The 23,709-nt window shown below is 59.0% G+C and overlaps 1 protein-coding gene across 9 annotated transcripts; it reads right to left on the bottom strand.

Moving 5' to 3' along the window:
- Positions 1 to 3,240: 3,240 nt before the first annotated feature.
- On the bottom strand, positions 3,241 to 21,727 carry ATP13A2 (ATPase cation transporting 13A2). 9 transcript variants are annotated; one of them, XM_037045098.1, is made up of 29 exons: positions 21,522 to 21,727; positions 16,318 to 16,412; positions 16,023 to 16,205; positions 15,230 to 15,288; positions 14,931 to 15,057; positions 14,639 to 14,715; positions 13,433 to 13,510; positions 13,193 to 13,262; positions 12,276 to 12,410; positions 12,116 to 12,182; positions 11,904 to 12,035; positions 10,898 to 11,053; positions 9,669 to 9,779; positions 9,536 to 9,582; positions 9,251 to 9,439; positions 7,930 to 8,136; positions 7,342 to 7,437; positions 7,100 to 7,259; positions 6,862 to 6,982; positions 6,624 to 6,748; positions 6,256 to 6,416; positions 6,016 to 6,120; positions 5,806 to 5,885; positions 5,345 to 5,497; positions 5,170 to 5,266; positions 4,239 to 4,462; positions 4,005 to 4,156; positions 3,726 to 3,895; positions 3,241 to 3,642 (listed from the first exon to the last, which is right to left on the bottom strand). In XM_037045098.1, exons 1-29 carry the CDS (start codon positions 21,529 to 21,531, stop codon positions 3,508 to 3,510), a joined length of 3,522 nt encoding a protein of 1,173 aa, XP_036900993.1. In that variant the 5' UTR covers positions 21,532 to 21,727; the 3' UTR covers positions 3,241 to 3,507. The 9 variants fall into 9 exon arrangements, with proteins under 9 accessions (XP_036900993.1, XP_036900991.1, XP_036900992.1 ...); XM_037045096.1 differs by having other exon boundaries at positions 6,016 to 6,133; positions 6,257 to 6,416; XM_037045097.1 differs by having other exon boundaries at positions 6,016 to 6,133; positions 6,257 to 6,416; positions 14,639 to 14,712.
- Positions 21,728 to 23,709: the final 1,982 nt, after the last annotated feature.

Here is a 23,709-nt window from a genome sequence, read left to right as displayed (position 1 = left end):
CTCTCTGGCCTGATTTTCCTCCTGCCTCTCTGGCTGCACCTTCTGGGTCTTCTTAGTCATCTCTCGCTTGCGACTGGCTTCTATCACCAGCATTTCTTTCAGGCCTCCGGCTCCAGCCTACCAGGCCTGGCCCCACCAATGTCCCCAAGGCCTACATACTTATCAGGGATCCAAGTCCAAATTCAGGACCCCGTGACCCTCTCCCAGGCCCAGCCTCAGAAGGTGTTCCCATTCACGGGCCTCACAGTCCTTTCCGGCCTCAGGCTTCTCCTGCCATCAGCCCCTACATCCGATCCAGCACCCAGTCCCTCATTCTGCCTCCAAAGTATCTTTTGAGTCTGCTCATTGCCCCCATGGTGGTTAAGCCACCACCATCTCTTTAAATTTTTTTTTTAAATTTATTGACTTAGAGAGAGAGATCAGTTTGTTATTTCACTTATTGATGCATTCATTGGTTGATTCTCGTAGGTGTTCTGACCAGGTATCAAACCCACAACCTTAGTGTAGCAGTACAACGCTCTAACCACTGATATGCCCAGCCAGGGCTGCCATTACTATCTGTTGCTTGGATTCTGTGACAACCTCCAATCTGGGCCTTCCCAAGGGGGTCCTGCCCTTCCCGCCCACTTCAGGCACTGGCCCCCTTTCTACTTAAAGCCTCCACTCCTTTTCCACATACCGAGGCTCAAAGTTCAGCTTCCCAGTGGCCCCAAGAGCCCACCCTTTCATCCCAGTCTGGCTTTGCTTCTTCACGCCATCCAGCCACGTGATCTTTTGGTATTCTCTCACTAAAATCCTTTCTCTGCGGCCACGGGGCCTTTGCTCAAGCTTTTCTTCCTCCTGGAACGCTGGTCATGTCCACCTCCCTCTGGTTACAGATCGGACCCTCCCTTCCTCAGAGGAGCCTTCCCTTTCTCCCTGCCATGCTCCAAAGCATCTTCTGCTTTGCTGCTCGCAGCTGCCGTGCTGTCCTGTGTCTGTGGGACCTTGTGATTAGCCTGTCGACCACGTGAAGACAGGGACGGGGTCTGTTTTGGCTCATTAGGCGCAATGCCTTGCTCAGCAGCTCTTCTGTGAACATTTGTGGACTGAATGAGTGAATGCACACTGGATTCTTCTCGGAGAGACTGGCTGGGTTGGGGGGATGCAGGAGCCCTGCCTCTGGGGCAGTCCTCAGCCCTGCCTAGTCATGGGAGCCTGGGCCTGAGGCAGGGGGCTCCAGCTGGGAGGGGGCGACTGGCATGCCCCCTGGATTCAGGCCCTCGCCATCGGGTCTCCTCGCCAGGTCCTGCTCCCCACGACTGCCTATCTCTTAGACTCTGAATCCTATTAGACAGGAAGTGAATGCAGCAGTCACCCTTATCTGTGGTTTTGCTTTCTGTAGTTTCAGTTACCCATGGAACTCTGCAGTCTGAAAATATTTAATAGCAACTTCCAGAAGTAAACAGTTTATACGTTTTCAGTTGCACACCGTTCTGAGTGGCGTGATGAAATCTCAGATCACCTCCGTCTGGATGTGAGTCACCCCTTTGTCCAGAGTATCCACACTACATGTGTGCTCAGCCTGTTGGCCACTTGGTGGCCACCTCTGTCATCTGTGAGTTATCTGTCACAGTACCTCGGTACTTGTGTTCAAGTAACCCTTATGTTACTTCCTAATGCCACATTCGCATAACTCTTATTATGGTATATTCATTGTTCTAGTTTATTAGTTATTGTTAGTTTCTGACTGTGCCTGATTTATAATTAAACTTTGTCACAGGCATGTCTAGGAAAAAAGTGTGCACGGGGCCTGGAGCTCTCTGAGGTTCCAGGACCCGCTGGCAGTATTGGAGTGTGTCCCCGTGCATCAGGGGGGCACTGCTGTATGTCCCTGCATCATCTGTTCCCCAGTGCTGTTTGTGAAATGAACGTGTACCTGCCACTACCCTCCCCAGTGTCTATCACAGATGAGCAGGGGCTTTTGTCACCTACAGTGCTACAGGCTCCAAGGGCCAGCCCAGCCCCCTGTACCCACCCTTCACTGCTACCAGGCACAACCCCACTAGGGTAAGAGAGGAAACAGCCTGGCAGGAATCCTACCCCCTACTCTTGACAAAAGGGGGAAATTGAGGGCCCAAAGCTGCATACTCTAGTATCCTGGCTTCCAGATCCTCTTTGCTGCTCCTACACACGACCCTGGCCCTAAGGACCCAAGCAGAGGTGGTGACTACTCAGGGAGGGGTAATGGGTATGGGTGCTCTTTAGAGATCTGCCCCTTCCCTGACTGTCCTGTCTGTCACCCCAGGCTACAAGCTGCATGCAGGCAAAGGCCATCTTTTGTTCACCGCTGCAGTCCCTCTGCCTGACACGACTGCCCAATAAACGCATGAATCATCGGCTAAGGATGGAGGAGGGATTTGAACCCAGGCCTCTCCTGGTGTCTTCTGACTCTGCTTGAACAGCTACTGTCACCCCAAACTGTTGCCGGCTTATGGCTGAGAATCCAGCGCAGGTCTGTGGATGCACCTGATATAACGAGTTACCTTCTCACACCCACGTCCCTTGTCCTCAGTGTGATTCTACATTCCCCAAGCTCTTCCTCGGGCAGGGCTGGGGGTGACACTGGGGCTTCTGAGAGGGAGCTTGGTGGGGACCTTGGAGGGCAGGAATCGGCCTCGTTTCCTGATCTCCCCTGCCCAGCACAGATGGGCCAGATGACCATGTAGGGCTTTGCCACTGTGCCCAGACAGAGGCAGTGCACATGGTTTCGATGGGCAGAGTGTATAGGGAGCCTGGATTTTCATCTGAGGGAGGAACTGAGTGGACCACAAACTCATCCCTGGATGTGAGGGGTGGGCCGGGGGAAAGGGAATGGCCCCAGTCACACACCTCTTGAGCACCAGCACCTGTCTGGGTGTGAGGCAAGTCCTTTGCCATTCTGCCCCTGCCCCACCCGCCCCCACCGCAGGAGGGTAGGAAGGTTAAGAGAGCAGATACCAGAGTCAAAGCAATCTGGCCCCAACTGTGACCACTTGTGTGACCTCTAAGCCTCAGTTTCTGTATTTGTCAAATGGGGACAATAGTCCAGTCGCTGTGAGGACTAAATGACAATGCTATAAAATACTTAGCAGAGCACCAGGCACAAACGCAGCCCAGAAATATTACTACTGGATGGTGGGGGGGAGGTGCCAGGACCAGACCCACAACAGGATCTGCCAGCTGGCTCAGTAGTACGAGGCAGGAAACAGGCACACCCAAGCCAGTAAAATAGTGATTTTATTTGCTACGCTGACAGCAGCTCTGAGTGGGGTTGGTGGCTGCTGTCTCTACGTGGGGTGTCCGAAAAGGGGACAAGAGTTAGCATTTCCCCAAGGGGGCAGGAGGGGCTGTGCTGGGCAGACTTGGGGCAAGAGTGTGACAACTGCCAAGCTCATGGCTGGCATTGGTGTCTCTGGAGACGGGGCCCAGTCTGTGGCTCAGAGGAAGGGAGATCCAGGGTCCAGCGCGCTGGACAGGGCGCACGCACTACCTCCCGGGCCCGGTGGGTGGCGGCCAGGGCTGCTCAGCCAGCTCCTGCTCCAGCTGCTTGAAACGCTTCTTGGAGGCCCCCTTGGGCCGCAGCCACCGCAGGCAGTCTGGGAGGCAGTGGTCCAGTACACTCTGCGGAGAGGAACAGAGCAGCCGGAGGGGGCGGCTATGGCCCAGCCCCAGCCCCTCCAGCCCCTTGCCCCAGCAGGCCCCACCTCCAGCAAGAAGGCCCCCACGAAGTTGAAGGCAATCAAGCCCAGCAGCAGCAGCTTGAAGAAGGTGTCACTGATGTTGCTCAGTGTCAGCGGCCCCCGCAGGATGCCGGGCACCAGGAGGAGGCACACCAGGACGGAGCCCAAGAGTGCCAGGGCCACCAGGAAGGGCACTGCGGGGGAGAGTCTGTCAGGCCAGAGCAGCCCTGCACACGCACACACTGGCCCACTGGGACCCCCCAGCCCGCCCCTCCCGGCGCCCACCCCCCCACGCAGCAGCACCGTTGGTGTACAGTGGCTGGCGGAAGGGTGCCCCCTTAGACATGGCTGCAGCCAGGATGAGGTATTGGAAGCTGGACAGAGAGAAGACCACTGTGTTCTCGTAATTGGGCAGGTTGTCTGGTGCGGGCACTGTCTTGTTCAGAGGCTGGAACCTGAGGGCACAGGGGCCGGGGTCAGGGAATGTGCGCATGGAGGGCAGGGTGGGAGGGGACTTGGGGGTGGGCCCCTACTCACCAGGGCTGGGCCAGCGTCAGGAAGTAGCCCCCCAGCTGCACGCCGGCCACTAGGGCCACCTGTAGCAGCAGGCTGCTCAGCACAGGTACGCTAAGCAGGGCCCCTGGTGGCCGCGCCCGCCCCAGCACTGGCGCCGGCCCGGTGCGGCTCATGAGCACGGCCACTGTGGCGGTGATGACCAGATCGATGACCAAGAACTGCACGTCACCCAGGTTGGTGTTGATCTGCCGACAGGGGAGGGAGGGCAGAAGGAACGGTAGCCCCTAGTCTGAAAGCCCTGGCCTTTGGGGGCCCCTCTCCCAGTCTGAGGGAGCGGCAGCCCTGCTGGCCTTGGGGGGCCTGACTCTGAAGGGGTGGCTCCCTGGACCAGAGGGGAAGGCCCAGCCGAGACTGAGGTTCTGCCTTGTGGAGCCGCTGGGTTAATGGAGGGCACAGTTCCTGCCCACAGGCAGCCCCAGGCTCCAGGTGAGCACAGGAACAGGTTCTAGTCTAAGATCAGCATGGCAGCAGAGTGTCCCCTGCTTTCCATGGGGGCCAGGGACACGCGTTCATAGGGGTGAGATGCCGCTCCTCTCAGGGAAACAGGTGGACCCATGAGAAAGGGGCAAGGGCCTTGGTTCTGCCCTACTCCCACCTCCACGTCCCCCCGCCACTTCCTGGGCCATGCCTCAGTGTCCCCTGCAGACGAGGAGCTCTGGAGGGCAGGGATGACATGTTAGCACAGAATCGCCCCCCTGCCCCGTTTCTGAGGACCCACAGGTTCTGAGGGTCCTCTCATCCCAGCCTGGCCCCAGTAGCTCAGGAGTCACCGGAGCCACACAGCTAGAAAGTGTCAGAGCGGGATTTGAGGCCACACCAGCTATGCCAGGACCCGCCAGGCTCCTCACCCTACCACAGGGTGTCCTCACCCTGGCCTGACTCGGGCACCCACCGTGTACAGGATCAGGACAGAGATGAACTGGGTCAGGCTGTACAGGGCCATGAACTTGAAGACACTGAAGGAGGTGTCGAGGGAGCAGCGGCCTTCCCTGGGGGACAGGTGTAAATATTAGGGGCCCAAGCTGGCTGATGGGCCAGCCCCTGCCTATGGGCCCCAGCTGTCTCACCTGATGACCATGGGCACACACTCGATGCTGGCCACACTTGAGGTGAAGGGTGAGACCACTGAGGCCTCGGCCTGGGAGAGTGAGATGCCCACGTCGGCCGCCTTGAGGGCCCCACAGTCATTGGCGCCGTCCCCACACATGCCCACACAGTACCTGGAAGAGGGGGGCAGGTGTGGCCCAGATTCATAGCAGGCTCAGCCTGGGAGGTTCCTCCTTACCTGTGATGGAGCCCCGCCCACCTCCCAGGCTTGCTGGCAGAACACAAGGAAGGCAGGAGGCCTAGTGCACAGTAGGTTGGTTGCTCAGTAAATGGGTACAGTTACTACTTTGGCATGAGAACCCCAGGACAGCCTGAGTGGCTTCCTTCTGAGGGCCGTGGTTCTCTAATGCCTGAGGTCGGAGAAAGGGGTTCATGGACTAGCCTGTCCCTCCGAGACCCCTCCTCCCCGGTGTGCACTCACTGAAGCTTCTGCAGCTCACACACCAGCTCCGTCTTCTGCTCAGGAGCCATGCGGGCAAAAATGGTGCCCTGGACCAGGACCTGGGGGCACAGGGAGAGGGGCGAAGGGCTGAGGCAGCCGCAGGATAGGGGTGCAGCAGCCAAGAGGAGGGAGCAGAGCAGGGGGAGGTGCAGGGAGGCCGGTGAGGCCAGGGAGGCTGGGCAGCCCTACCTTGGGCAGGAGCTTGGGGAAGTGCTTCATAAGGACACCAAAGGTGGACCCGCTGAGGGCCAGGTGGCTGGAGCGGGGCTCTGGCTCCACGCGGTAGCTTGAGACCTGATGAGGATCCGGCGGGCCCGGGAAGCTCAGCTCAGTGCCCCTGGCCACCCCGGGTTGCTGGGGCCTGGGTCAGGTGACACGGGGGCGGGGGCATGGGTGGGATGTGTGGCAGGAACTCCAGGTCAGCCTCACCTTCGTTCCGTTCACAGGCGCAGAGGACTCCACTGGCAGGAACTCGAGGGAGGCAGGCTGGCCTCGCTCAGGGGGGGTGGCGCTCAGGATGACCAGCCGCTCCTGGGGGCCCACCATGCCGCAGCTCTGGGCCACAGTGACTGCTGTCTGCAGGTTGTCCCCTGGAGTGCATGGGTCAAGGTCAGGGTCCAGCTGCCATCCAGGGGAGGGCCATGCTCACCCTGACACGTGTTGAAGGGAAAATTGAGGCGGGACAAAATCCATCTGCTGTAACCGGCTGAACGGCTCAGGCAGGTTACCAGGCAGTGCCGCTGGGTCCCTTCTCCCTGCCCAGAAGGGGCACTGTGCCCTGAGCAGGCCTAGGGTACCTGTCACCATGACAGTGCGGATGCAGTTCCCCCGCAGAGCCTGGATGACTGGTGTCGTCTGTGGCTTCAGCAGGTTCCTCATGACCAACAGCCCCAGGAGGCTCAGCTGCTGCTCCACTTCGTCCCTGCAGGGGGGTCAGAGGTCACGGAGTGAGCAGGCCCCACCCCCAGCTCTGTGCCCTGCCCACTCAGAAGGACTCCCTTTGCCCTGGCCTGAGCCTCGGTTCCCAGGGCCCACCTGGTCAGTTGCTGAGCTGCCTCCAGACGGGGTATGATGGGCAGCGGCTTGCCGGCAAGGGCCACGACGCGGTAGCCGGCGGTGGTGTAACTCTGTAGTACCTGGGCGAAATTGGTGGGCACTGCCAGGCAGAGACGGATATCACCAGGACAGGAAGGTTGGTGCAGGGACAGATTCTGGGTGCCCATCCCATTCTGTGTCAAGGCTGACCAGTGGATGTGTGGCCCGCCCCCTTCACCTGTTTCAGGGCTGCAGAGGCCAGCCACCAGCTCAGGGGAGCCCTTGACATAGGCCTCTGGCTGTGCGGCGCCTGGCCACACCACCACCACGTTCATGCGCTGCAGGGCTGATGAGAAGGGGAAGCGGCCGAGGATGCTGACCGGCACCAGGGGCTCCTCCTGTAGGGTGGGAGGGCAGCTGAGGGGCTGACCTGTGGAGCCCTCCCCTCCAACCCCACAGGCTTCCTTCCCCTCAGCTCACCATGCCCTGGCGCCGGGGCTCCTGAACTGGAGGTCTCATCACTGCCAAGACCTGGGTCCCAAGTGCCGCATCGGCGGCCAGTCCCTCTTCCAGGACCTGGGAGGCAGGCAGAGAAGGTTGGTGTCACAGGGCCTGGGTGCTGGCTTGGCCTGGGGCAGCCAATCCTTGGCCCACGGAGAGAGGCAGCAGGAGAGTCAAGTGAAATTTATTAAAAACTTCCTTAATGGGAGACTGGATAGAACAGGAGAATGTGGGCTTTGGGGTCAGGCGGACCCAAGTTCAAACTCTGGCTTTGCCGCTGGGTGGGTGACCTTGGACAAGTCGTTACAAATCCCCCTCAGCCTCAGTTTCCTCCCTGTGAAGGAGGCTTTAAGCTTCCTTCCTAGGGCTACAGGGAGGAGTACACAAAACAGATGTACAACAGAGTGCTGGCACACAGTAGGTGCTGCACATGTGGCCTTGGTCATTGTTACTACTGACAGTGGGCATAAGAGAGACCACCCTGGAAGTCCTAGAATGAAGACCAGGTGGGCTTAGTTAGGGCCCAGCTGCCCAGAGGCAGGGGGCTGACCTGCTTGGCCTCCTCACCCAGCCAGTGGATTCCACCATCTTGAGGTCCATAGGGTCGCCCACCGGGGTGTCCTGGAGCCAGCTGAGGGCGTGGCAGGTGGCCAGTGCTCGGAGCAGGGGCCCCATGGGCAGGCGGCGGGGCTCTGGGACCAGTGGCAAGAAGGCCTGCCCTTGCAGGGGCACCACACCCATCACATCCAAGCCATCCTCAGTGAGGGTGCCTGTCTGCAGGGGGCAAGCGGGCAGGCCAGGCATGAGGCCCAGGATGAGCTGTGCCCTGCTGGGCTGGGCGCCCACACCCCAAGCCAGGCAGGTCCCATGGGAGCCCCAGGACCCAGAGTTGGAACCAGAAGAGGCCTTCTCATCTCTAGGCTTCTACCCATTTGGTTTCTCTGCCAACTGGCCCCCCACGAGCCCTGCTGTTTCTTCGTCTGGCATCACTTCTTCCGGGACGTCTTCCGTAACCCTATGGTTGGGTCAGGTGGTCCTGGCTGTGGGCTCCCACCCATGGCCTCTTTACTACCCCATCATTTGTTCACTGCGGAACTAGGGAGAAGGCCTGGTTGTGCACTGCGCTTAAATTAATTGTTGAGTAAGTGAATGAATGCAAGAATGCCTGCATTTCCCACACGACCATCTGTTACATGTCGGTTCCTTTGCTAGCCTGGGAGATCCAGGAATCCGATTGTTCAACTTTTCTATTCAAAACCATCCACAGTCCACTCTGCCCTCGAAATAACATCTAATCTCCTCCCCAATGCTCCTCGGGCCTCAAGCACATGGTCTACTCCTCCAAGGAGCCCACTGGTTCCTTCCCTAATCTCCCCCGCCTGGGGGCTGCCACCTGTCCATGACCCCTCACTGAGGTCACCAGGGACCTGCTCATGGGAGCCCTCCTTGACTGCTCTCTCTAAGGGAGGGACCCCCATGTATCACCCACCAGGTATCCATCCGATTTACTTCCTTCCTAAAACCCATCACCGCCCGGGCGGGGTTCTCTGTGCTCCCAGGTTCACTTGTTCTGGTGAGGGCGGGCACACACATCCATGTCCGGGGTGACTGTTGTGTGGGTCATGGATGGATCCCCAGTGGCACTGGGCACACAGTAGGCTCTCAGTGATTCTCGAACAAATGAGTTAATGATTTCAGACATTTTATCTGAGCCTGATATGGGTGGTAGCTTGGGGAGGAGCAGTTCCTCTGAGTGTTTCTGCCCCAGGACAGCGCCTGGCATCCAGCAGGCCCTTAGTCAATGTCGCTGAGTGAAGAATGCAGGTGTGGAGGCCTGGCCACAGTGCCTATGCCCCTGCCCCATGCCAGCCCCGCCCACGGCCCCTACCTTGTCGAAGCACACCAGCTGGAGCTTGCCTCCCAGGTTGATGCGAAGCGGGTGGATGCAGAAGATGCCCTGCCTCTGCAGCCGGCTCTGGGCGTAGAGCGTGCACACGGTCATGGCAGCTGGCAGGGCGGGTGGCACCACCACCGTCACCAGATCCAGAGCCCGGACCACGATTTCATTCACTGGTGCCTGGCAGGGCAGGGGGCACTGTGAATGCCAGGGGACAGGCTGTATGGGCCCTGGGCTCCTACCTGCAGCCCCCACCTGGCCCCCTGGCTTACATACCCGGTTTCGGTGGAGGATGAAGATGCTATAGATGGTGCCGAAGAGAGCTGGGGAGACAGCAAGGGCCTCACTCAGTGGGGCTTGGGCTGGAGCCTTGGGGACCATGGCAGGGTCGGGTAGAGAGTACACTCACCCAGGACAGAAAGGGCAGCCACGAACTTCATGCTGTGTTTGTAGAACTTGAAGTTGATTGGCCGGGGATGCAAGATGGAGCTCACCAACCCCCCTTTAGCTGTGCAGAACCCTGTGAGGACACAAGGAAGCTGAGGCAGGGGACGCTGAAGGTCAAGATGGGTCTTTCCCTGCTGACCAGTGTGGCTCAGTTGGTTGGGCATCATCAGGAAAAGCGAAAGGTCGCCAGTTCGATTCCTGGTCTGGGCACCAGCCTGGGTTGCGGGTTCGGTCCCTGATCGAGGCAACTGGTTGATCTTTCTCACATCGATGTCTCCCTCGCTCCCTCCCTTCCCTTCTCTCTAAAAATAAGTAAATAGACTCTTAAAGAAAAGGGTCTTTCAATGCCTACCCCAAACACTTGCACCTCTGGGGTGTAAAACCTAAGACTCCAGGGTTAAACATTACGCAGTTGGGGTCACATGTGACAGCCCACAGGACTTGTCCAGCCCAGAGAATTTAGTATAAACTCAATGAGTGAGTCATATCTGGTGACACTGGGTCCCCTTCCCACGTGGCAAGAACCTGTGAAGTTGTCCAGCAGTCCCCCCTTACCTGAGGGGACACGTTCCAAGACCCGCACTGCAAGACTGAAATTGTGGGTAGTGCCAAACCTTATATATGCCGCTTTTCCCCATAAGCATGGACCTTTTCACTTAACGAAGCACTTTCCGGCTCCTCTTTGGCATACCCGAATTGCCTGCATCACCGCTCTTGTGCTTTGGGGTCATTACTAAGTCAAACAAGGGTGACTCAAACACAAACATCGCGATACCTCGACAGTCTACCTGACAACCAAGTCGGCTACTAAGCGAATAACGGGTGGGCAGAATACAGGGCATGAGTACACTGGAGGATTCACGTCTCCAGTGGGACAGAGAGGGATGGCGTGGGATTTTACCATGCTATTCAGAACAATGTGCCCCTTAAAACTAACAAATTGTTTATGTCTGGGATTTTCCATTTGATATTTTCAGGCGTGGCTCACTGCAGGTCACTGAAACCAGGGTAAGGGGTTCTCTTGCACAGCACGGCTCCCTTCCTAGGGGTGGGTTCTTTCCTGCCTGCCACGTCCCTGCCCACTTCAGCCAACCCCAAGCAGGGCAGTGGCAAAGATGAGTCCCACCTGTCCCATTCACCTCTCTTCTAGGTGCTGGGCCCCGCATCCCTCCCTGCTTCCCTGACTCCTACCTGTTCGGGTCACCACTGCCAGGGTGTGGGGTCCTATGAAGGCCCGGGCCTGCAAGACGAGGGTCCCGCAGAAGAGCGTGTGCCGCCGGTGGGTCTCTGGGCAGTAGGGCACCGGCCCCTCCGGCAGGGCCGTCTTCAGCACCGGGACGCTCTCCCCTGGCAGGGATGTGGTGTGAGGCTCCCGAGGGCCTGCATGCTTCCCCCGCCGCCACCATCCCACCAACAAGACCACCAGTCACGCACAGAATTGTTTCACCAGCCCTAGGTCTCATGTTTAAAAATATATATTATTTATTTCTTAGAGGGGGAGGGAGAGAGAAAAAGAGGGAGAGAAACATCAGTGTGTGAGAGCTACATCAATCGGTTGCCTTTTGGTACGCCCCCAACCAGGGACCTGGCCTGCAACCCAGGCACATGCCCTGACTGGGAGTCGAACCAACAACCTCTTGGTTCACAGGCCGGCATTCAACCCACTGGACCACCACCAGCCAGGACAGCCCCAGGTCTCATTAACTTTTATAATCACATGTGAAAAAAATCACTGCCCCCAACTTACAGTGAGGGACACTGAGGCTCAGGGAGGGCAAAGACCTAAGACATGGCAACATGTTCCCGGAAGCGTGCGTGCCAGCCAGCCAGCCACCAGGAGCTGTCTCTCGGGAGAGTGGAGTGTGCACGCGCACACGCACACGGTGGGGGTGGAGTGAGGGGACTCGCCTTCTGCTGGAATTGTTTTGTAACAAGCTGCATTATTTTAATAATTTGAACCAATAAAGATATTGACACGAGGGGGCTGAAGCGCTGTAAAGCCCTGGGCCGGCTGCCCGTTGGAGCGGCAATCGTATACTGAGGGCCCAAGTGGCACAGAACTAGTGACTGCTGATGCCCGGGTTGTGAGCTGAAAGCAAGGGGAAGAGGGGACTCAGGCTACAAGTTCTCAGGCAACTGAGGGGCGTGGTGCAGGGCAGGACACGCAGAAGACTCCAGGCCAGGCCCGTGGGCTGACCTGTCAGAGCGCTCTCGTTGACCATGCACTCGCCGGCCACCAGGACGGCATCGCAGGGCATTAGCCCACCTTCTTTGGGCAGCACCAGGCAGTCTCCAGGTACCAGCTCGCTGGAGTCCACCCACTCCTCCTCTGCAGGAGGGCAGAAGCCTCAGCATGGCCTGGGGACCCGCCCCCGCCCCACCCCCAGCCCCCTCTTCCCTGGCTCTCACCTCCCCCAGGCCGGCACACACACACTTGCATGGAGAGCTTGACCATGTCCCTCAGGGTCTGGCTTTGCTGTGAGCAGGGGCACAAGCAGGGAGTGGGTGGGCAGCAGCCCCATGGGGACCCACCTGCCCTGCCCCACCCCACCCACCTCACCCCACCCACCTTTCTGGTCTTGTACAGCGACAGGCAGATGGAGACGGAGGAGATGAGGAAGATACACAGAGCGTACCAGTAGTAGTGGTCAGCCAGCCACAGCCCGATGCTGAAGGCCTGGAACCCATAGTAGGGGTTCAGTGCCTGGGGAGGGGTGGGAGGCATGTCAGGACCCTTGATCCCCAGGGCATCCCAGCCACAGGGAGCAGAGAACCCCACAGCGGCTGCAGGACTATAGCCAAGCCCTCCTCCCAGTCCGTCCCATGCAGGGGTCCCTCGAGCCCCCAGCTTCTGCACTCTAAAGAGGACATGGGCATTCACACGCCAGGCCCCAGAGACGCACTTCATCTAAGTGCCACACAATGGTGATGAGCATTCCACCAGGTGGATGCTACCATCAGCTCCATTCCACAGATGAGGAAACTGAGGCACAGGAGGGTTAAGTCACTTGCCTAGACCCACAGAGTTCCCAATTGGCTGACTAAGGTTCACATCAGACCGGCCTCCGAGACCCCTCCGACTTTCACAGGTGTCTGCTCCAGGCTCAGAGGGCTGGGATGGTGAGTGTTCTTTCCATGTGTCAGGGTTGCTGGTTCCTTTTGTGCCTATGTAAGCTTGGTCATGCCACGTCCTCTCCCTGAACCTCAGGCTCCCTACACGTGAACAGCGCCCCCCGCTCTGAGTCTCCACGCGTGGGGCCATGGAGAATGAAGAGGACAATGCACAGAACGGTTCTTGGTAGAGAGCAGGAGCCCAGGCTGTGGGTTCGCCTCTTGGCCTCTAGTCTCTGGCCTGCACCTGAAGCCCCAGTTCCTCACCCTGAGCTGACGGGGGCTGGGTCTGAGATGACTCTACTGTGAGAAGGGGACAGCTAGCCGGGCCTGCCACTGGGAAGTGGCCCAGAGAAGGCTTTCGAACAGCCCTACCTCATCCACCAGCAGCCGGGGATAGGACCTGACCGGTATACTGATCGCATTGGGGCCGTAGACGGTCTTCCTGTAGGAGAAGGGCGAGGTACCAGATGAAGGGGGCTGTGGCAGCTGGCCCCTCTGGGGGTGCCTGAAGCCCCTCCACTTTACAGCTGGGGAAACTGAGGCCAGGGAAGGCAGTGACTGGAGAAGGCAACAGCTGGAGTCGGGGCCCCTCTGGTCCAGGGCAGCACACACCTCACAGTGTGGTCGTGGAGGCCGAGGCCGGAGCGGGAGTGGTGGATGTCGTCACACGTGCGGCCCTGGTCCAGCAGGCTGGGAAGGAGGGGGCACTTGTGCAGGTGACAGGGCCTGAGCTCTGCACCCCCCACCCCTTTGGCCCATTTCTGCCACACAGTGCTCCCGGGCCGAAGCGGGTCCGTCACTAACTCCGGGTCTCCTCTGGTTCCTCTGACCAGGCCCAACTCCCCAAACCCTCTCAGCAAGGAGAGGGAGCACAGAGACACGATCACTCGTCACAGTGACAACAGCAGTGATGCTGCCTTGGCAAGTCCCTTCTCCGCTCTGTGCCTCAGGCTCCTCCTCTGCAACACCGGGACAGCGACAGTGCCCCCCTCACAAGGCCTCGAGGAGGGTGGTTCAGGGAGGCGGGCCATGCAGAGTGCCGGGGCAGTGCCTGCTCATACTAAGTGACAAACCTGTCGGCCATTTTTGCTGTCCTTAGGTAGCAAGGGCTCTGGGGCCACCGCCACTTCCGCTTGGCACTCACCTCTCTGCACGACGCAGAAGCTTACTGCGCTCTGCAGGCAGAGTGAGTTCCCCCGGTCAGGAGCAGCCCTCAACCAACAAGGCAGGTGACGGGTAGGGACGGACCCTGGCCTCCTCACTCTGCGGGTGAGGGCACCTCCTCACTCTACACGGGATCAAAGAGGTCCCCAAGGGGACTGAGCTCCAGGTGCCCACGACAACCAGTCCCCTGGCAGCCTGCCCCTCCCACCCCACTTCCCCAGCAGCTCCCAGGATCACCTTCCGAGCCAAGTCTCTGCACTGAATCTCTGCCCCAGGGTCTGCTTCCTGAGACTCAAGCTCAGATGTGTTGGGAGCTCACATTTGTCAAGCACATAGTAGGTGGCGGAGCTGGGACCAGACCCCAAACACACGGTCTGAGTACAGTGTTCCCACCTCAGCCAGAGGCTGGGCCAAGCTGTACAGACGCTGGTGTACTTCACCCTTGAAATACGCCCAGGAGGCAGGTATTCTCTCCCTGCCCTATTTGTAGACACCCTGGGGCCTGGAGAGGCTCTGTGACATGCTCGTGATTGCGGAGGCCAAGGCACAGGTTGGGAGGGAGCCCAGGCCAGGCCACTTCCTGCCCCCTCCTCCGCTCCGTGCAGCACCCAGCACCGCTGTGGGAAGCGGTGTGAGCCTCGGCCCTGCCCCTACCTGACTTGGCAGAAGGCCTGCTGGGCCTCTATCCAGATGTAACGCTGGCCCCGGAAGAGGTAGTACCGCAGTACCTGCTGTTGGGAGGGAGAGAGAAGAGGCTGGGATCGTGTGGGGTGGGGACAGTGACCAGTGTCACAGGAGAGCAGCAGAAGAGTCAGCAATCTGGACATATGGGACGACAGAACCAAAGGTGCCTGGAGATCACAGACCCTCCCACCCCTCGCCATGGCACAGAGTGTGGGTGAGTGAGTAAAGCTCAGAGAGGGGCAAGGGCCTGTCCAGAACCCACCTGTCCACTCACCGCCTCTTCGCCGCTGTGGAGTGGGGTGGTGTCCTTCCACAAACCCTCCGGCACTGCGCCCACAGCAACCTGGCTCCGGCCGTCCTCCGCCTGGGTCTGCGGGGGCAGCTCCAAGCTGGGGAGGAGTGCGGGGGCTATCACAGAGCCCTGGGAGCTGCCCCAGCACCTCTCCGTGCCCTCGGAGCCACCCTCCGTCCCTGGGGTGGGAAGCGCCGGGGTCACAGCCTTTGTGGGTGGGGGGACTGGGGAACGGGGCCTTCTGGAAAGGGGCATTGGGGCTGCCTTACCGGCCCTCGCCGACGGCCTCAGTCTGCACCTGGACAGTGTAGAGCTGCCAGGAACTATCCTGGAACATGGAGGTGTACACTCAGTCCCGGAAGAGACCCCCTCCCTGCCCAAGCCCCTCCTCACAGCTCGGTGGCCCCCATAAGAGGAGGAGGGGTCAAGAATACAGATGATGCCCTGGCTGTTGTGGCTCAGTGAACTGAGTGCCAGCCTGTGAACCAAAGGGTTGCCGGTTCTATTTCCAGTCAGGGCACATGCCTGGATTGCGGGACAGGTTCCCAGAGGCAACCACACACTGATGTTTCTCTCCATCTCTTTCTCCCTCCCTTCCCCTCTGCTTAAAAATAAATACAATCTTAAAAAAAAAAAAAAAAAAAAAGAAAGAGCCCTGACTGGTGTAGTTCAGTGGATTGACTACGGGCCTGTGAACCAGAGGATCTCGGTTCGATTTCCAGTCAGGGCACATGCCTGGGTTGCAGGCCAGTTCCCAGTGGGGGACGCACGGGAGGCAACCATACATTGATGTTTCTTTATCTTTCTCCTTCCCTTCCCCTCTAAAGATAAATAAATAAAAATTTAAAAAAAGAAGAAAGAGAATACGGATGACCTCCTCAGGAACCACCCAACCTGCCCCTTCTGCCCACTGCTCAGGTGGGAAAGCTGAGGTCCGGAGAGAGCAAACTGCACAAGATATTCAGCAGCCAGGTGAGGCCGAGAACCTGAGTGTCCCCACCCCGAACCCTAACCCAGTGTCACCTTTATCCAGCCCCAGGCTGCCACCGCTTGGCCTCTCACCTCTTTGTCTCTTATTTCGATGACGAGTGTTTCGGCGAGGGCCAGGCTGCAGGGCTGGAATCGCAGGCGCACCCCCCATGCCGGCTTCCACCGGAAGAATAGCAGGGGGACCCCTGCCATCATCCAGACCACGGCGTGATAGCCTATAACTCTCCATGGACTCCCACAGTAGCCGCTGAGCCTCTGTGGATGCAGGGCGAGAAGGCCCGGGTCAGGGCGGGGCATGACTAGAGGAGGAAGCCGGGGTCTGGGCGCCCCAGGGTGGGTCTCGCCTGCCCCTCTCTTGCCTACGTACCACGGATGAAACTGAGGAGCTGAGGGGGTCTAGAGGCATTCCGATTGTTAGGGTCCCATAACTGGAAGCCATGCTGCCCACGAGAGGGCTGCTGTCTGTGGACAGAGAAAGCGAAGGTCACCTGGGGGCAGAAGACTCCTCTCCCCGGTTCTTTAAACACAACAAGCATCGCCACGTTATAGGCTGGTGCCACAGAGCCCACGGCGCCAGCCCTCCCGGGCCTGTGATCTGTGGTCTGTCAGTTCGAACTCACAGTGCCTTGGTTCCTCCATGTCTGGTGATTCTGACTGGGCGTGGACCCAGAATCGGGGGAACAGGCCTGGAGAGCACCCTGAGCTTCCGCAGTGCGTGCACACCCAGCTGTTAGCCTCCTGGGGGCTCTGTGTCCCACTTTTCTATCTGGTCCCCACCCGCAGGGCAGGATTGGTTGCTTGCCTGTGCTCACTCCCAGCACAGGCCTGGTGGCAAGGAGAGGCTGTGAAGTCCTGTCTGGACAGGTGAAATGTCAGGCATGCCTTTGAGGGCAGCCCCAGTCCAAAGGTGAGACGGGTGGTGGGAGGAGGAACCCGGACACTGGGGGTGGCTGGAGAAGCAGGGTGAGCTAAGCCAGCCCCCAGGACTGTGGAGAGAAGCTACCTCATGCCCAGGCCCTGCTGAACAGCTCCCAGGGTTCCTTCTGTGAGGAAGGTCCTGCTATTACCCACACTTTACAGATGGGTAAACTGAGGTTCTGGGAAAAGCACTAAGCTGTTGCAGAAATTCTTTCTCCTGCTTCCCTTCTGTGGAGTTGTTGTCCTAGCAGGGCAGGCAGATAGCGGTGTCCTAGGGCCCTGAAGGGTGTGGGCAGCCTCTGATGGGCTTCCTCTGATTGTGACCCTGGACCGTGTGAGCAGCTGTCAGCCATAAAGGTGCCTGGGTCCCTCCCCAGACCAGCTGGAGCAATGGCGGAGGGAAGGCATGTTTCATGGGAGCCTCTGAAAATGTCACTGAGGGGGGTGGGGAAGCTGGGCAGCCTGCTGATTTCCTGGGTTCCCGCCTTCTCCTCCCCCAGAGGCCTGCAGAGGCCTGACCTAAAAGTTCCCACCCAACAAGCCCAGGCAAGTACCACTGTCTGGACATCCCAGGCCCTCGGGGGCTCTGCCCCCACACACTGGGCTTCTACAGCTGGGCCCGACGGCAACCCGCAGGGGCCAACCTTGCCTGTGCAAACGCCGCTCCTGGCTCTTTTTACGTGGTTGACACAACCCTGACACGTAAGCACAATCACTATCCCCTTTTATAGAAGAAAACAAAGCTAAGAGGGGTTAGGTCACTTGCCCAAGATGACACAAAACAAGTTCACAACAGTGGAGGGATGCATGCCGGGGGCCGGAAGACTGCGGGGGGGCTTAACCCCTCTGCCTTCCCTCCGGGAACACCCTGCAGCTTGGGGCCACGGGTCCCCGTCGGAGTCCCCATCAGACCAGGCCGTCTGTCTTCCATCCCAGTCCCCCACATCTCTCTGCTCGTGATGGTGATAATAATTACGACGGTAATGACAATAATCAGAGCAGCCGACATCCAGTAACTACTTCCCAGGTGACAAGAACGCTCTAAGCCTTCAGACAAATGGGCTCATATAACCCTCCAGCCACGCAATGAGGGGCCCACTTTCCCCGTTACACAAAAGAGGAAGCTGAGGCTCAGAGGCACAGAACCCCAAATAAATGGTGGAGCCAGGGACTCAGAGCTCAGATCCTGTGGTTTTGGGGCCCGCGTGGGCACTTCAGAGAAGAGGGCGTGTGCCCTGCACCTCCTGAAGCCTCTCCCACCCTGGCGACTCAAAAACCAAATTAGTAGAAGCCCCGCCCGCAGTCGGTCATGCCTCTGTCCACTCAGGTGACTCAGAAAACAGTGGAGCCACCAGCTCCAAGAAGTCAGACACACGCTTCCACACACAAGCACATGCAGCCTGCAGCTCTCAACCACGTGGTCTCTGGCCAAGAGTCTACTCAAGGCCAGAGAGGCAGAGACCCCGCCCGGGTGCCTTCGGGGGTGGGGGGTGGGGTCGCCCTTTTCACGCTCTAGACCTGGCCAAGCCCAGCATGTGAGGGAAGCTTGTAGAGGCTTCACTTCCTTCCTTTCCTGGGACCCCTCTGCTCTCTGGTGTGGCCCGGGGAAAACTCAGGCTGGCTCCTGCCCTGGGGGCCAGAGGAGCAGACACTCAGGACAACTGACAGTCCGCCTGGCAACGCTGGGTCCTTGGCCACTAACAAGCCACAGCCCTTTTCTTGCCCTACTTCAAAAGGCCACAGCCCCAGTTGCTCCTGGAGTCCTCTCTGCCTTTTGTGCCCAAGTCCCTCGCCCACCCTGGGGACCATGTGTCCGGTAGGGGCAGGTGGGTCATTTTTCCTGACTTACAGCTGTTCTCTGGGCGTTTCTGGAGCGTAAGGGGAAAGAGCACCTAAGGTTATAAGGGGCTGACACAGCCCAGACCCTGCTCCAAGGGCCTTACCTCTGTGGATTCATTTATTCCCATGAAGCAGCTACTAACTTTATCCCTATTTTACAAATTAGGAAACAGAGGCCCAGAGCATGGCAGGTAGTGTCCCAAACACCATGCAGCCAGTGAGGGGTGGGTTGTGGATCTAGGGAGTGTGACTCTAGGGGTCCACGCTCTGCCCCAGGGCCCCTCCTCCACCGTCGTCACCTCTGTAGTAACTGCGTCGTGACTCTCTTACGAGCAAGCCGTGTTTGCTTGTTTACTTGCATTTTTCAAGGCAAGCACCTTGGGCTTCCCTGGGCTTCCACTTCCAAAGTCTGGAATCATAACCCTGAAGCAGCTGGCAGAGGAGGTGTGAGCCACCCGGGGTGTCTGAGGTTCCAGAAGCCTAGGCTTGCACAGGCAGGTGGCTGCCGGCTTCCCTGCCGGGGAGGTGTGGCTGTGCATGACCCATTTCTCAGGCTCCCCCCGCCCCACTTTCCTGGCACCCAGCCTAAAACCTCACAGCTGTGCCACTTCTCCCACATGCGCACCAGGCAGCTTCTCCCGGGGCCCTAAAACCCTCAGGCAGACAGCTCACAGGGGATGGGAAAGAAGCCTGCGGCATGCTGACCTGACCTGCTCCTGCAACAATCCTGTACCTTCTCCCCTTTTACAACTGAGAGAACCAAGCCTCGGAGAGGCGCACAGACTTGGCTCACAGCTGGAAAGGGCCTGCCGTACTCCAAATCCTCTCTGCCCATTTCACCCCCACCCACCAACACCCACCACATCGGGCTTGTGTGTGGATCGTTGGCCATCCCGCTCACAGTTCCTGGGACAAGGTTGGGGCTCGGGAACCACTCACTGGGTGGATGGATGGATACATGCCTGCACACCTCACACGGAAGCAAAGGTGCCCGGCCTCACTGTGCTTATCTGCTGTCCCAGGGCAGTCAGCCACATGGTGCAGAGGTGGGATCCCCTTCCAAAGGGCCTTGCCAGTGACCATCTTGTGCCACCCTCACTTCCTCACTTCCCCCAGGATCTATGGCACACCGGTCATTGTCACTCTACATGGATGCTCTCCCAGTCCACCTCAGGAAGAAGGGAGAGGAGCTTGAAGGAGGAAGTCCCAACCGTGGAAAACTCTGGTCTCCAGTCAAGGTCAAGCCCAGGGCACTCTCTCCCATAGGATACAAGCACTCTGTTGTGCTTATTTATCTCTAGTCACATCTTGGTCTCCCCAGGGATGTCACAGGAAGGGCAGGGAGGTGTCTGATCTCTCCGGTCTCACCAGCTCGGGCTGCCCAGAGCAGGCACAGGCAGGCTGCACGAGGACGGGTAACTTTCATGATAATTACATAGCTCTTCTGAGCAAAAGTGGCCGATCTTCATGCATAACCCTCTGAGGGAGGGACTATTATCCCCATCTTACAACTCCAATGGGGACAACCGAGGAACAGAGCTTTGAAGTCCCTTGTCCAGGGTCATACGACTTGAAAGCGGAGACGCTGGAAATAAGTGGGTCTGAATGAACATGTTACACCTCTCACAGCCACCACAGGAAAATCATGGGTTAAGATCTTGATTTGAAGGAGGCAGAGTCAGGTTGATGACCACTGGCCAAAGCCACCCAGCCCTGACTCTGTGGCCCTGGGGCAACACTACAGGCACTGCAAACAGGGGGGTTGGAGTCAAAGCCATCTAGGAACCTCTGGTTTCCTGCGGAAGCCCCCGGCTTCCTGCTGGTGACATGGCAGCTGCCCAGGGAGGCAGGGCTGCCTCCCGCCTCGCTGTGGCTCCCCTGTGGCCAGAGACTCCTGTCCTCTGCCAGGCTGTAAGGGCGAGGGAGTCTGCCAACAGCACCCTAATTCTTTTACCTGTAGTCCAGGGGGCCATCTTTCCCCAGCCTTTCCCCTCCCTTACCGTGGGTACACTCTAGACTTTGGGGGTGGGGCTTGAGGAGCAGATGGGTAAGGAGAGATCTGAACCCAGGGGTCTGCAGCTGCACAGAGGAGGCTCAAGCCCTGGTGGGCCCTTTGCTGAGGTCTGGGGTCTGAGCGACTCACGTGGGGATGAGACCCTCCTGAATAAGAAAGGTCTACTGGCTCCCCAGGTCAGAAGGTGGGATTTAAAATAGACTCTGGGCAGGACGGGCCTGGGAAGCCTGTAATGAGTAATGCAGGTGTGGGCTGTCCTTGGACTGGGGTGTAGATAGGCTTCCTCTGGGGGCCTGAGGCAGTGGATGGGAAAGGCGTTTGTGCCTCAGGACAGTTTCAGGTATGCAGGAGAGTGAGGAAAGATTGCCCGGAGGCCCCGGATGCTGAGGCCTCCACGCCTCTCCCCTACCCCCCACCCCCGCCCCGGGCACCCCACCCCTCCTGGACATCCATCACACTTGCGGAAGCCAGTCCAGTGGGAGCGGGGGGCATTTCCCTGCTCCCCGCCACCGCGGGCCCCCAATGACCCCTTGCACAGGCACCGGGAGCTTCCTCTCCCAGGAGAGTAGGAAGGCGGAGAGGGAACGGCTCTGTGCGGCGCCATCCCCCGGCTCCTGGCGTCTCTGTGAAGGGCCCCAGGGATGACTCCCCGGTGACGGAAGAGGGGCCAGGCGCGCGACGACACCGTGGCCGTTCTCTTGGCTCCCGATCCTTTGGTGGGGTGTCGCTTCATAACTGCTGTGTGGACTGGCGGCCCGGGACCGCGCCCGGTTTCTGGGGGGCCTGTGCCGCACACTCACCTGCGCTCATGCTGGTCACTCGCGCTCATCGCCGGCCCCGGCGCTGCGGTCCTTGGCCTGGGTCCGGGCGTCCCGATGTCCCGCGGCGAGGGCGCGAGGTGGAAGGCGGAGGAGCAACGGGGAGACTTCGAAACCTGCAGCAGCTGTTGGCTGGGAAGGTGCTGCAGCCGAGTTCTGAGCGCCTCCAAGCCCCGCCCCGCCCACTGCGGGCGCACGCCCGACCGCCGCGCCGCGGGGTCTGCCGGGACTTGTAGTCTAAGCTGCCTCCAACGCACGCGCAGAGACAGACGCGACTGCCTTCTCTCTCTCTCACACACACACACACAGGCACACACACACACACACACACACACTCTCTCTCTCTCTCTCACACACACACGCACACGCGCGCGCGCAGAGAGAGCCTCAGACACACAAACACAAGCACACCTCAACTCTCTCACTCCTTACCAATTCACAAACAGAAGAGGTGTGACACTTAAGAGATACACGCGCTATAATCTCAATCTACACACACAGATAGACTCCCAGGACACAGACGCAACACACAGGTGCACACAGTGACGCTGACATACACAGTGGTGTGACAGAAACACGGATGCAGCGACCCGCCCCCATCCACCACACCCTGCCACTCAGAGTCAGCCCCAGCTGCACATCACAGTGGTTGTGGACTATGTGTGTGGGTAGCTTCAGTCTCTTCCAGGCTGTGGGACCTTGGGCAGATCGTTAACCTCTCTGGGCCTCATTTCTTTTTCCTTTTTGTTGGGTGTGGGGGGGGACGGCTAATTTCTTCACCTGGACGGTGTTGTTGGCATGAGCAAACCCACTCTGCAGAGTCGTTGGGAGGGTCACATGAGAAGCATGCAAAGCACTTGGGACCGCTCCTGGCACTGTTCAGTGCCTGTTGGAGAGGGAGACACACCCGCGCGGGGCGGCGTGCGTGGTCAGACAGGCATCACGGGTGTATGTGTGAGCACAGGGAGGCTCTGCGGTGATGCGCAGCGGGCCTCCGAAATGCCAGGAAATAGCAAAGGTATAAACCAGACCCCAGGAGCCTCACCTCACAGCATGACCCACAGGCGCACGTGCACAGGTGGGGTGCATGGAGGCCACCGAAAGGCACCAGAGGCCTCATCCATATGTGCAGCAGTCATCACGTGGCCCCATAGTGACAGGCGTAGACACGGTGTTCTGACCCTGGGCTCAGTGGCCTCTGGACTAAGGACCTCCAAAGGTGGAGAGTGGGTCAGAGACCCTGGGCTCTGGGGCAAACCAGGGAAGGATCCGGTTAGAGCCAAGGACGGGGCTGGGCCCGACCCATCATCACGCACCCAGTAGGAACTTCCAGAGGGCTGGGCACTGCTCTAGCAGTGTCGAGAACAGGAAGGTGAACGAAACCCCTGGAGGCTGCCAAAGGCAAGCAGCGGAAGGAGCTGGTGATGGAGAGTAAGGGTGAGAGACAGATCACAGGAAGTGAAGAAGGGACGTCTGTGGCCCTATCTGATCCACACCAAGGGCCCAGTAAACACATTTGGTGACGGAGAAGTGTTGGCAGGACTTGCTGATGCTTGGGGTAGGGAGGTACAGGGATGTGTGGAATCAAAGACGGCGCCCAGGGTTTTTGTTCTGAGCAGCATAGGGACCGTGGAGCCGTTTGCTGAGCTGGGGCAGGCTGCTGGCAGGAGCCGGTTGACCAGCAGTGGTGGGTGACTGCACTGGCCTCACTCAGTTCGGGCTGAGTTTCCTCTGTGGACGACATTTCCAGTGGGGACAGACAGATTTTCTCCTGCAGGGCTTAGCCCAATCCCCCTCAGACCGCTTAGGTAACCAGGGGAACCGGATCCCCCACGCCAGGCAGGATGGCTGGATTTAGAAAGCTGACTCGCTCAGGTGGCCTTGCCAAGAGGCAGGATGGTGCAGCAGCAAGGGCCTGGGCCCTGGCCCCGGGGAGACCTCGGTCTGGACGTGCAGCTGTTGCTTTCCAGTCGTGGGAGCCGCATTCCTCACTGGTAAAATGAAAGCTGATTCGAGGATAAAGGGACGTGGCAGGCGTGTGATAGAGCCAGTTACTTTGTTTGGACCCTGGTGCTGGCTAGAAGCTTCATAAAAGAGGGGGCTTGGGGGCTGCACACAAGACTGGTCCCCTAACCCTTTGTATTGTTAACGCCACCTGGTATTGAAGAGA

Source organism: Sturnira hondurensis, unplaced genomic scaffold (assembly GCF_014824575.4).
Source record: "Sturnira hondurensis isolate 20B ecotype Veracruz unplaced genomic scaffold, ASM1482457v3 Scaffold0004257, whole genome shotgun sequence".
Taxonomy (NCBI): Eukaryota; Metazoa; Chordata; class Mammalia; order Chiroptera; family Phyllostomidae; genus Sturnira; species Sturnira hondurensis.
Note: the sequence above shows the minus strand (reverse complement) of the source record. Positions and strands in the feature narration are given on the sequence as shown.

What these genes read in the sequence shown, in the direction of transcription:
- ATP13A2 (XM_037045096.1), bottom strand. An exon ending in CGCTGTACAAGACCAGAAAG is followed by an intron (nt 12,183 to 12,275) that starts GTGGGTGGGGTG and finishes CCCTGCTCACAG; the next exon opens with CAAAGCCAGACCCTGAGGGA. An exon ending in TGTGAGCTGCAGAAGCTTCA is followed by an intron (nt 5,498 to 5,805) that starts GTGAGTGCACAC and finishes CCCCTCTTCCAG; the next exon opens with GTACTGTGTGGGCATGTGTG.